The sequence below is a fragment of the Sus scrofa genome, chromosome 14 (genome assembly GCF_054392235.1).
Source record: "Sus scrofa isolate SSC_HxYL_T2T_F1_AM1 chromosome 14, Sscrofa_HxYL_maternal_Yorkshire_Landrace_v2.0, whole genome shotgun sequence".
Lineage (NCBI taxonomy): Eukaryota > Metazoa > Chordata > Mammalia > Artiodactyla > Suidae > Sus > Sus scrofa.
In genome coordinates this window covers 81,519,246-81,531,546 of record NC_139396.1, presented here as the reverse complement: position 1 = coordinate 81,531,546, position 12,301 = coordinate 81,519,246, and the positions used below count along the sequence as shown (strand labels likewise).

The 12,301-nt window shown below is 44.9% G+C and overlaps 1 protein-coding gene across 14 annotated transcripts in view; it reads right to left on the bottom strand.

Moving 5' to 3' along the window:
* The window catches only part of TTC13 (tetratricopeptide repeat domain 13), an 83,168-nt gene that overhangs the window by 7,315 nt on the left and 63,552 nt on the right, over positions 1-12,301 (bottom strand). For 3 of the 14 annotated variants that reach the window (XR_014827886.1, XR_014827889.1, XR_014827891.1), the window contains 6 exons: positions 11,714-11,846; positions 10,953-11,045; positions 7,871-7,954; positions 5,782-5,866; positions 5,337-5,463; positions 1,815-1,921 (listed from right to left, as the gene is read on the bottom strand). Coding sequence is in view for 6 of the 14 variants with exons in the window: in XM_001926662.6 (XP_001926697.1) it covers positions 1,815-1,924; positions 5,782-5,866; positions 7,871-7,954; positions 10,953-11,045; positions 11,714-11,846 (505 nt within the window). In the remaining 8 variants the exon portion in view is untranslated. Of the gene's footprint in view, positions 1-1,814; positions 1,925-5,336; positions 5,464-5,758; positions 5,867-7,870; positions 8,440-10,207; positions 11,046-11,713; positions 11,847-12,301 lie in introns of all 14 variants that reach the window. The other 11 variants (XR_014827887.1, XR_014827890.1, XR_014827892.1 and 8 more) reach the window with 5 other exon arrangements.

Sequence of the window (12,301 nt, the reverse complement as noted above, 5' to 3'; positions counted from 1 at the left end):
TGAATCAACAGGCAATGGTGGGGTGTGAACTGGGGAGGGGTTTGGGAGCCAGAGGGTGGAGCCATCAGGATGGATGAAACACTGGTCAGCCACCAGGGGCCCAGAGGTAAAGTCAGGAGTCATGCGGGGTTTAGAAGTCCCAACCAAGCCTGACAACAGATGGGTGAAAGAAGAGAAGGCGCTGGGTTTCGGAGAAGGATCTATCTTCTTTTATTCAGTGGCCCCATTTCTGCCTGGAAGTTTAATCGCAGGTGGATGAAGAGGTAGGAGAAAAGCTTTTACATCAGTGGAAAACCCTGGAATCCCTTTTGCCAGGGAATGCCCTTTACTGGGAAAGCACTTTAACAAGCGGCTCGGGGTAGAGGTGGAGACCTCAAGGACACAGAAGAGTCACAGAATCCGGAAGCCGCTAGGCGGGTGTTTGCTCTCGCAGGCCTGTGTGAGTTCTGACAAGGAAGCAAGAGCCCAGGAGGCAGAGGGGCTGAGGACCCAGGTAGGAGGCACTGGGCTGGCAGGAAGCACTTGAGGACTGTGTGCTGGGGAAGGGCAGTGAATGGGGAGGGTCAAGGTCATCCCACCCCAAATTCAAGGGGCGGAGGCTCTGCAGTGACATGTGGATTTCAGATGTAAATAAAATGACTATGAATAAAAAACATTCATTGCTATTTATAAGGTGAAAAAATGGGAAACACCCTAAATGCTCAACAATTACAAAATGAGTTGGAGAAACTCTATGCAATTCATAAAATGAAATACCATGCAATTTTAAAAAATGCTTTGAAGAATTAGATGTGAGAAAATGTTCATAAGGGCAGCAAAGAAACAGGCTATAAAACAATAGGTATAGCATAACCTCAGTTTTAAAAGGAAATAATGAGTTAAAAATTTTTAACCTTGCTTATCTGTGTATTCTCAATTTTCCACAGGACTGCACTTATGATTAAAACTTTAATATTTAAAAAATCTAAAAATAGCCTTCAATCTGCCAATCTCTCATCTTTTCTTTCATTTTATTAGTAAAAGTCTTCAAGAACCCAGAAAAAAGCTTTCCACAAACCTCGCTAGACTTTATACCTAATATCTAGAAAATTGTTAGATTTAGCAGTCAGAAAATCTGCTTGTGTAATAATACCCTAAATGTCACATTAAAAAAACAGTTGGTTCTGAGAGTTCCCATCGTGGTGCAGTGGAAACGAATCCAAGCAGGAACCATGAGGTTTCGGGTTCGTATTCATGGCCCTGCTCAGTGGGTTAAGGATCTGGCGTTGCCATGAGCTGTGGTGTAGGTCACAGATGTGGCTCGGATCTGGCGATGCTGTGGAGTAGGCCGGCGGCTGCAGCTCTGATTGGACCCCTAGCCTGGGAACATCCATATGCCACAGGTGCGGCACTAAAAAAAGACAAACAACAACAACAACAAAAACCAGCTGGTTCTATGGAGCTCCTGTTGTGGCACAGCAGAAACAAGTCTAATAACCATGAGGTTGTGGGTTCGATCCCCAGCCTCACTCAGTGGGTTGGAGATCTTGTGTTGCCGTGAGCTGTGGTGTAGATCAAAGATGCAGCTCTGATTTGACCCCTAGCCTGGGAACCTCCATATGCCTTGGGTGCGGCCCTAAAAAGCCAAAAAAGAAAACCCCAAGCAAACAAACAAACAAACAGTTGGTTCTAGCTACACACAAGACCCTGCTAATTCCCATCTCAGGAGACAAGGGCCTCACCCGAGGGCCCAGTATGTGGAACCTCCCATGCCAGAACCTTCTGCACACGCCCCAGCCCCAGTCTGCACACGCACACTTGGGAAGCACACGTACTTGTCTCCTGTAATAGTGATCGTGAAGCCATCGTATTCCTTCCCCTGGTCTTTGAGGCTGGGAACTTTTGTGTTCACAGTGAACCCATCCTTTGTTTTAGTATTAAACTGCTTTCAGGGAAAAAGAAAATTCACATTACTGGCAGAGAATACATTGTAAATCCCCAGCCGCTGCTCTGTGGTGCTGACTCCGACTTTGACGTTTTTAAGAGAGGTCACAGAAGTCCCCAAGGCAAGCCACCGTGTATTCTCTGTCCTGGCAATTAGTGGCCAGGACCCCACCCAAACTCCCAGCCCAAGTCACACTCTGCATGGCCCCTGCCAGAGGCCCGCAGAGAACGTCAGTGCGAAAGATGCCCAGCCTCCCTTCCACGGCAAGGCCCCTGCTCCCTTCTAAGAGCTCCCTTAGAGAGCAACATCTTAATATGCCGCAACACTGATACTTAACAGAATAGTTGTGCTCGATATCTTGTAATTCAAAAAAAGCAACTTGTGTTTGTGCCATCGGGCTTCTTCAAAGCAGATTCTTAGCTGTCTGCAAAGTACTCAGAATTTTGTCAACTGGAAAATTTCTCACACACACACACTAACTCTGCAGACCACAGAAAACAAAGCAGAGGAAGCTAAAGGAATTACTCAGAGCTAAGACTGGCTCTGTAGCGTGAGGAGTATGAACACAGAGCTTTCTGTTTAAAACTACTTTGACAAACTGAAATGCCAAAAAATAGGTGTTGTCATTGCTCCAGAAAAGTCCTACTCAAATTTAGTCATTTAGTGTGGCCAACCAAGGCTTTTAGGATTGACAGACTTGAATAAGAGAATCGATGATAAAGTAAAAGGAGGTTGTGCTTCACATAAGACATTGCTGGGGGGAAAGTCTGGCCAAAAACAGTGACATCCAGCAGCTATTCACCAAGGTCCAGAGAAGGAGAGGGATGAGTGGACATGAGCTGGACGGCCATGGCAGCAGGGGCAAAGACAGGAGGTGTCTTGAATGAAGACAAGGGCTTTTACAGCAAGAATGTGCTAACACTTAGCATGGGCCAATTGTCTTTTTTTTTTTTTTTTTTCTTTTCGGTCTTTTTGTCTTTTTAGGGCCGCTCCTGCGGTACATGGAGGTTCCCATGCTAGGGAGCTAATCAGAGCTGTTGCTACCGGCCTACACCACAGTGACAGCAACGCCAGATCCGAGGTGCATGTGTGACCAACACCTCAGCTCATGGCAATGCCGGATCCTTAACCCACTGAGCGAGGCCAGGGATCGAACCCGCAACCTCATGGTTCCTAGTCAGACGCATTTCCGCTGCACCAAGACAAGGACTCCCCAGTTGTCTTTAATGCTCATAATGTGCCCATAGGGCAGGGCATGATCTCCCTCATATAGGTGAAGAAACCAAGTGAAGGTGAGAGGAGTTGAGCTGAGCTGTTGTGAGAGGAGGTAAAGTGCGCAGAGGTGAGGTGAAGTGAGCTGAGGTGAGGGGAGGTGAGAGGAAGTGAGGTGACCTGAGCTGAGGGGACAGGAGATGAGGTGAAGTGAGCTGAGGTGAAGTGAGGTGAGGTGAGGTGAGAGGAACTGAGGTGAGGCCCAGCCCGAGCGGGTGCTCAGGGGTGGCAGAGTGGGATCAGGGACCCAGGCCCTCGAGATGCGCAGTTTCCTTATTTGCTAACCAGCTGCCTGAAGGGGAGCGCAGGTACATTTAACTTGGCTTTCAGCAAAAGTACATCGTTGTACATCTCAGCCATGGCATCACATTCACCAAGCACTTTAAACACAAAAGTGCATTTTTATACACTTCCACATAAGCCTCTGGTAGCGCCAGTGTTCCCACAGCCTGGGTGGAGGCTGCTGTGCAAGGCCACTGCAGACGGCCACTCCCAGAGGCGGTCAGGCAGGCAGTGACTTCACACGGGGAGCCGAGCACCTGCAGCCTCTCAGCCGATCTCCAAGCATCCGCAGCCTTTAGTCCATCACACTTTTCTTTTCAGACAAAGACACGTTTATTGCAATCTCTTTAAGGCGATCTTGTATTCTGCCTCATACAGTAAATTTAAAAGCCTAAAATACTCACGGAAAAAGCTAGAGACTCCAAACAGGCTCCAGTTTTCCTTCTGTCTGGTGCACCCAGCAGCACCTCCTGCCCCCTGGGGGGGCATTTGGGGAATTTACAGGAGAGTGTGAGGGCCTCAGGGAAAAGGTGGGTGGGGGCCAAAACCACCGGGTGCCACAGAGCAAGGAACAGTCACACGTGCACAACTTCACTGGGCTTTCATGTAGATGGGGATGCAGATGTTTATAATTTAATAATTGCCTAAGCCTGGAACCAGACTCCGTTTTACACTAACATGCTGAATATTTGTTACTGGTGGAATACACGCTGACTTTTCTAGGAATGCAAACAGCCTACAAACTGAGGAAGAAGTAAAATTATATATTGCATGGAACTTTGTTAAGCGTGGTTTTACCATTACAGAAAACCATATTGCCAATGACATCATAGCTCGTGATACCGGAGTTACCAAGTGGCATGTGGACACAGGGCTGCTTCTGTAGCTGTCACGTTCACCAAGATTTTACACTCATGTGCAAGCAACTGGTGACTTTTTTGTGGCTTCTCATGAAGACATGCCTGAATGTTGACCTACTGAAATGCATGGTTTTTCTACTATAAATAAGTGGCCTTTTAGAGCTCCTTGATGGCACCATGGTGATGTTTTAAAGACTTTTTGGAGTAGGTGGGATCTGTTCTTTATGAATTTCATCTTGGTGCAGTGAAGGGGGCATATGAACATGTTTTTGACCTTTTGAGGCTGGCTTATTTCACTGAGCATAATATCTTCAAGGTTCATCCAAGGTGTAGCAGGTGTCGAATCTCATTCCTTTTTGAAGCTGAATAATACGGTATGGAGGGACCACATCTTGTTTATCCATTCATCCATCAACAGATACTTGGGTTGTTTCCACGTCTGGCTATTGTGAGTAATGCTGCTGTGGACATGGGGATGCACATATCTGTCTGAGTCCCTGCTTTCAATTCTTTTGAACACATACTCAGAGGTGGAACTGCTGGATCTTACAGTAATTCCATGTTCAATTTTTTAGGGAACTCTCCTTTATCTGAAGTCCCCCAATTTTATCAACATGTGTCTAGATGCCCCCAGATGAGGCCAGAACTCCAGCACCTCTCAGTGCTGTGAAGTCTGCGATGCCGCTGTTCAGCTCAGCCCCAGCAGCCACTCACTGCTGAGCCCCTATCTCACTGCAGGTGCACCATCCAGCCCTCAGCCCAGGTGACAGGTGCACCATCCAGCCCTCAGCCCAGGTGATGGGACTCCCACGCTGTCCTCTGGGCACCCCAGGCATGTAGCTCCCTGCTCTGTGGCACTGTCCTACCACATCATGTTCCAGCCACTGTCACAGACCCAGGCTCCAGACTCTGCCTCCTGAGCTGCTGGGGTTCCACATCCCTGCCCAGTGGTCTGGCAAGCCTTCCCAAGCAGAAAGCTGGGGTGAGGTGGGGCTCACCTCACATGGCTCCTTTCTCTCAAGAATCAGTCTTGAAACCATTCAACACCTGAAAAGAGCTGCCTTGTATTTTGTCCAGTTTTATCATTGCTATGATGTAGAAGGGCAGTCGGTAGTGGGGACGACTCTGTGTCCAGAAGCAGAATTCAATTACATGTATGTTTAAGTTTTCTTCGGTTTCCAACATCAACTGCTTCCCCACAGATCTGCTTTTAGGTTTAAGACGAATGCCTATGTTTTACTTTACTTTGGTTATTATTCAGAGTGTGTTTATATATGTCTATAAAAACACTTTCTATCAATATTTTCAAGCAGCATGCTTATAATACTGAACATGCTTCTAATAATAACAAAACATGCATTTAGTAATTAGGAGTTCTTTTTTAGAAAGTGCTAATTTTTTTTTTCCTAAAAACACTTACTGCGATTTTGATGATAAATTTACCTTCATAATTGGAAGGAGGTCTTCTACTTTGTGGACCTTTTCCAGAGCTTCTCTAACTTCCAACAATCCCTTAGGATTATTAGCTCTTAAAAAGTGAGAGAGAGAGGGAGAGACAGTAACAAAAATTAATACATAAATTAATAATTATGCTATTCCTTTAATTAATTTTTTTCCCGCTGTACAGCATGGGGATCAAGTTACTCTTACATGTATACATTTTTTCCCCACCCTTTGTTCTGTTGCAATATGAGTATCTAGACATAGTTCTCAATGCTACTCAGCAGGATCTCCTTGTAAATCTATTCTAAGTTGTATCTGATAACCCCAAGCTCCCGATCCCTCCCACTCCCTCCCTCTCCCATCAGGCAGCCACAAGTCTATTCTCCAAGTCCATGCTTCAATTTAAATAAAGCATCCTTAATTATGAGTGGCTCAATATTCAAGATGGTGGACCAGGACCAAAGTTTGTAAATAATGGGATGCGTTAATCTAATGAGTTTTGGATTATAGGTGAGAATTAAGGAAACAGAGCAGTCTGTCTAGAAGGTGAAACAGGGCAAATGGCATGGAGGAACAGCCAGTGCCTGTGTGGACATGTCTGAGCTTGGCTGGAAAATCCCGATTCTCCTATTCCAACTATGAAATTAGAAGGAAATGTTTTCTCTCTAAAGTGGCTCAAATGGGAGTTCTCTTGTGGTGCAGCAGGTTAAGGATCTTGCAGAGTACATCAGCATTGAAAGGAGGCTTGTGGGGAATATCCAAAAAAAAAATGGAAAAATGAGTTTCATGTTAAGTGAAAAAGAGCAGAGAACCACATTTTATATATATATGTAAAATATCATCATAAGGATAGACATATATTCAAATATGATTTATGCATCAAAAAAGAATGGAAGGAAATAAAATATTAACATTACTCAGAGATATTTATTCTTTTTTCTTTCAATTCTCTTTATTTTTTTTGTTTTTTTAATTTATTTTTTATTGGTATTTCCCCCAACATACTTTTTTTTTTCCCCACTGTACAGTATGGGTCAATTCTCTTTAATTTGTTAAAAATTTTAATGAGTCTATTTCTCAAATCTTTTAAAAATTATCATACAGGAAAATTGACTTTTGGGGGAAATGTGTACAGTTTTGCACATTTTGATACACGTATAGATTTATATAACATTACCATAGTCAGGATACGTGAATCACTTATTTATAAGAAGAAAAAAAGTAGTAAATTTTCTGAAAAAAGAAAATAGAGTTTCCTGGAGTTTCCCAGTTGCTCAGTGGGTTAAGGATCCAGCACCGTCACTGACATGGCTTGTATTGCTGCTGTGCTGTGGTCCAATCCCTGGCCTGAAAACTTCTGCATGTTGCAGGGGCAGCCAGGATAAGTAAGTAAATAAAAAAAGTTGCTCAAATAGAAGTATCCTATTAGTTTTTTTTTGGCGGGGGGAGAGAGGTTATGGCCGAACCCAAGGCATATGGAAGTTCCAGGGCCAAAAACTGAATCTGAGCCGCATCTGTGACTTACAATGCAGCTGTGGCAACGCCAGATCCTTTAACCCACTGCACTGGGCCGGGGATCAAATCTGTGCCTTCGAAGCGACCCAAGCTACTGCAGTCGGATTCTTAACCCACTGCACCACAGCAGGATCTCCCCTAGGAGGTTTTTATAGCAATTTTATATTTCCTTGGTGATAGCTGACATTCAGAAGTCTTTTTTTCCCAGCGATGTGTTCTATACTATACTGCCTCTTAGGTGAAACGGAGTGAGACTTAAGGCTGAAATTCCTCATTTCATCCCTAATTAACACATGCAAAGAAACATCCTGCTTTTTAGAAGAAAGAGGCTAGAAAAGTCGCAGTATTGTGTGTAAGATAAAAATACTCAGTTGCGGTCCACAGATTTTGTGAGGCTCTTAAAGAGAAAGTTGATAAATGGCTGTGAAAGACTTTATGATCCCAAACACTAAGTAAAAATCTGATACACTCTGTTTTGTCCATCAATAGGCCTAGTTTTCAAGTTTCATAAATACAGGAGTGTCAAATATATTAAATCTCTCCATTACTATGAAAAAGAAAATTGGAAGATTACCCATGATAAACCAGAATTCTATCTTTAATAAAATGGAGAATTTTCTCAAAATATTCCAGGTATCTCATGTTAATCACCTGACCCCTGTAAGAAAAAAAAAAATTAAGAATGTTTTTGCAAAAGAACATGCGCCACACAACATCTAATTTCAAAGTTAATTCAAACGGACACAAAGGCTCTGAGGATAATGCAGCAAAGAGGTTTGGGAAAATCTCTTGTGTGCATTCAAAGAGTGGAGGAGCAAGCACCTGTCTTAGCAAGGGTGATGGTCAGCACCTGGAGCTTGTTCTGGTGGGAACGCGTCAAACTCCGCCCTGGAGATGCCCGAGCAGGAAGAAAGGTCCTCAAGCACTTAAATAAGGCTCAGATTTTCACACCAGCTTCAGAGCACGTTACCTGCTAAGAATGGACTTCACCTCCTCCACCGCTTGCCACACAGCCTTTTCCCCACATTTCCAATCCCACTGCCATTTATTTTTATTTTATTTTTATTTTTTTGTGCTTCTTAGGACCCCACGGCATGTGGAAGTTCCCAGGCTAGGGTTGGAATAGGAGCCACAGCTGCCAGCCTACACCACAGCCACAGCAATGCCGGATTCTTAACCCACTGAGCGGGACTAGGGCTCGAACCCCAGTCCTCATGGATACTAGCTGGGTTTGTAACCACTGAGCCGTAACAGGAACTCTCCCACCCCCATTTTTAGAGCTCTCTTGAACCTCGTGTACAGCCAGCAGGCTGGTGTCCGTGTGTCCCACAGGCCCAGCTGCTCTCTGGACATGGCTCCCTGGACTGCCCACAGTTCAGCAACTCACACCCCCAGCCCGCTAGGCCCCCAGCTCCAGCTCCCAAGTGTGTTCACCTGCTTCCTGTCCTGGGGCCACCAAGCATCTGCAAGACCTCAGCCTAGCCTCCCCACAGCCACACACTTGAACACCTCTCACCCGCCCCCCAGTGCTCCGACCCTGCCTTCTCAGAATCCACACTTCCCCTCCCATTTACATCCACAAGGCTTTCTAGACTGCTGCACTAGTGCATCTGAATATTACACAACTTCCAGAGTTCGTGCCTGTGGCGCAATCAGATAGGTGGCGTCTCTGCAGCACCAGGATGCAGGTTTGATGGGTTAAAGGATTCGGCATTGCTGCAGAATCTGATCCCTGGGCTGGGAACCTCCATACGTCAAGGGATGGCCAAAAAAGAAAAAGAAAACCCACTCCCCACACATCCAGGGGAGCCGCTGACTCCTCATCTAATTCTGCCACCAGCGGCCACAGTGATGACCCAAATATGCAAATCTGCTCACGCCACATCTCTGCTTCTGATCTCTGAATGGCTCCCCATCATTTCAGGACCAAAAAAAATGCCTTGGCATGACAAAAGTTAGTTAGATTTGGGGTGAGGGGAGCTATTTCTGCTTTGGCCTCTGCCTGTCTTTCTAGTCTGATTCCTGATAGGTCCTTAATTGCAAACCAATCACCAGTGGTAACGAATCAGTCTTACCTCCCTGACCACATGGACACGTGAGTGGCTCTAGGTCCTTCCACCTCTCTTTGTTTTCCATCTTTCCAAACAGCATCACCTAAGGCTGGGCTGAGCACCCCTGGCATTCTGCACACATGACCACCACCACTCCTTACCCACTACATGGTCCTTCACTGGTCCATTTCCTCAGTAGGCTGTGAACTTTCTGAGACCAGGGCCATGCTGCACGGCTGTATCACCATCATGCAGCACAGCACGTGGACAGTGGCCTTTGGTTAAAGCTAGTGAGTCTATCTGCACATGCCACAAATTATTCCATAAGAATCTTTACAGGAATATCCAAGTCATAAGGGGAAAAGAAATTTATTTATTTATTTATTTATTTATTTATTTATTTATTTTTTGTCTTTTTGCCTTTTCTAGGGCTGCTCCCGCAGCATATGGAGGTTCCCAGGCTAGGGGTCGAATCAGAACTGTAACCGCAGGCCTATGCCAGAGCCACAGCAACTCGGGATCCGAGCGAGTCTGCAACCTACACCACAGTCATGGCAATGCCTGATCCTTAACCCACTGAGCGAGGCCAGGGATCGAACCCACAACCTCATGGTTCCTAGTCAGATTCGTTAACCACTGCGCCACGACGGGAACCCAGAAATTTATTTTTTAAAAATTAAAACAAAAATAAATGTCTCAATAACATTTCCATTAAAGATAAATGTCAAACTGGGAGTTCCCATTGTGGTGCAGCAGAAACAAATCCAACCAGAATCCATGAGGTCTCAGGTTGGATCCCTGGCCTTGCTCCGTGGATGAAAGATCCAGCATTGCTGTGAGCTGTGGTGTAGGCTCGCAGCTACAGCTCCGATTAGACCCCTAGCCTGGGAACTTCCATATGCAGCAACTGTGGCCCTAAAAAAAAAAAAAAAAAGTCAACGTGGTATAGTATAATATTGTCTTGATTCAAGTTTCTGGAATTAAAAGCATTTTAAATGTGACACAACAACCATATTTGTCCATTTTATCTGAATTTAATTCAGTGGGTCTCCTTGGAGCTGAAATTCTTTAATATTTCCTTATTGTTTACTCCGGGAGTGGCTAAACACATGAGGGGCAGGGTAAGGAAGGAAGAACTCCCCCACAGCTCTGACTGGCCAGGTAACCTGACTTGTCCTCCCTGGATGGTAGTTTAGAGCCCAGACCAGTGTTATTGACGCAAACCCTTCATGCGCTGCAGGCTGGGACAAGGGAGCCTTTTCCCCACCAGGAGAATGCTCTACACCAAGCAATATTATCAGGATGGCAGGGTAAACAAAATGTTCTCCATCCCATTACTCTGTGATGTTTTAGAACCCTTTCAAGATTGCCATCAAGGCAGAAAGCCAGCCCTCTACCCTGCAACAAGGCTCTGCATCAAAGAGAAGCCTGGAGAAGCAGCACAGACTAGCGCACAGCAACACAGGCAGGACCCTGCAGGTGCAGAGCTACACTGCATCCCAAAGCCAGTGGGAAGGGAGCAAAGGGCTGCTTGTGGTCTCCACAGACTGTATATTTCAAATAAGAGTCCTACGAAACCAGGAGAGATGAACAGGATGTTCATACCTGATTAAATTGATGTGGTTGTTAAATCCTCTGCTAAGACTTCGTGCCGGCATTTGATCCAACCATAGCACTGGCTGGTCTGGGTCAGCGATCCTGTAAAATAGGGCTTGTTAAACATGAAGGCTGATTAAACCTAGGAACGTTCAGAAACATTACAAATAAAACATGGAGAAGTCTTTGCAGAAGTGGGGAGAAAACAATGGCTCAGTTCATTACACCTAAAAGTACGAAACATAAACCTGCAAATTCCATAAAAGATGCTTCAACTGGGCCAAGTAAGAAGTCAGTACAAGTTTTTTTTTTTTTTTTTTTTTTTTTCATAAAAATGAGTATCAGCCATTCCCCCATGTCAACTGTGGTGGGTTGGCCAGGCCCACACTTCAACCATGAAGACACTGACGCCCTGAGGTTCATTCAAAGGTACCTGGGGAATGATATGCTCCCAGGGAGGCTGTCGTTCCTACAACACTGCACTTCGAGTGTGCTTGGAAACACCTAAAAATCAGTTCCAATTTCACAAACAACTGTTGAGTGCATTTCAAAGAATAACAATGCCAGAAATTTCCAACAAACTTTACAGAGGAAAACATAACTTACAAGGTCTGTTATCAGTGAATAAAATGAGACTGAAAGTCTGTTAACTACGGGAGACTTAGACTGTTTTACAATGGTAAGACCTCTAGCTTGTTTTACTTTTTAAAAATTTTTTGAATTATTTTTATTTTTACTTTTTAGCTTGTTTTAATTTAAACGCCAGTTACCGTCTCCACTTCACCGCAATGTCGAACATGTCTCTCCACTGCATCAGCCGCGTTTTCCCGTTCATCCGAACCTTTGAATTGGTCCACGTACGCTGTACGGCTTGCATGACTTCCAAAGCTGCCAAGCCCATGGCTGAAAGGAGGAAACATGGGGAAAACAGAGTTTGTAGAGGGATCTTTATCGGTAGCTCAGTGAACAACTCGGAAGCCATCACGTAAAAAAAAAAAGAATCACACGAGTTCCCATTGGCTCAGCAGGTTAAGAACCTAACTAGTATCCATGAAGATGCGGATTCAGTCCCTGGCCTTGCTCAGTGGGTTAAGGATCAAGGGTGGTGGCAAACTGCGGTAAAGATCCAAGATGTGGCTCAGATGCGGTGTTGCTGCGGCTGTGGCTTAGGGTGGCAGCTGCAGCTCTGATTCGATCCTTAGCCTGGGAATTTCCATATGCCACAGGTGTGGCCCTAAAATAATAATAATAATAATAATAATAATAATAATAATAATAACAATAAAAAGACTAACAAGTGTGGGTAATTTAGTAAGACCAGAGATGCATTACAATCTTAATGCCTCAGAGTTCCCTAG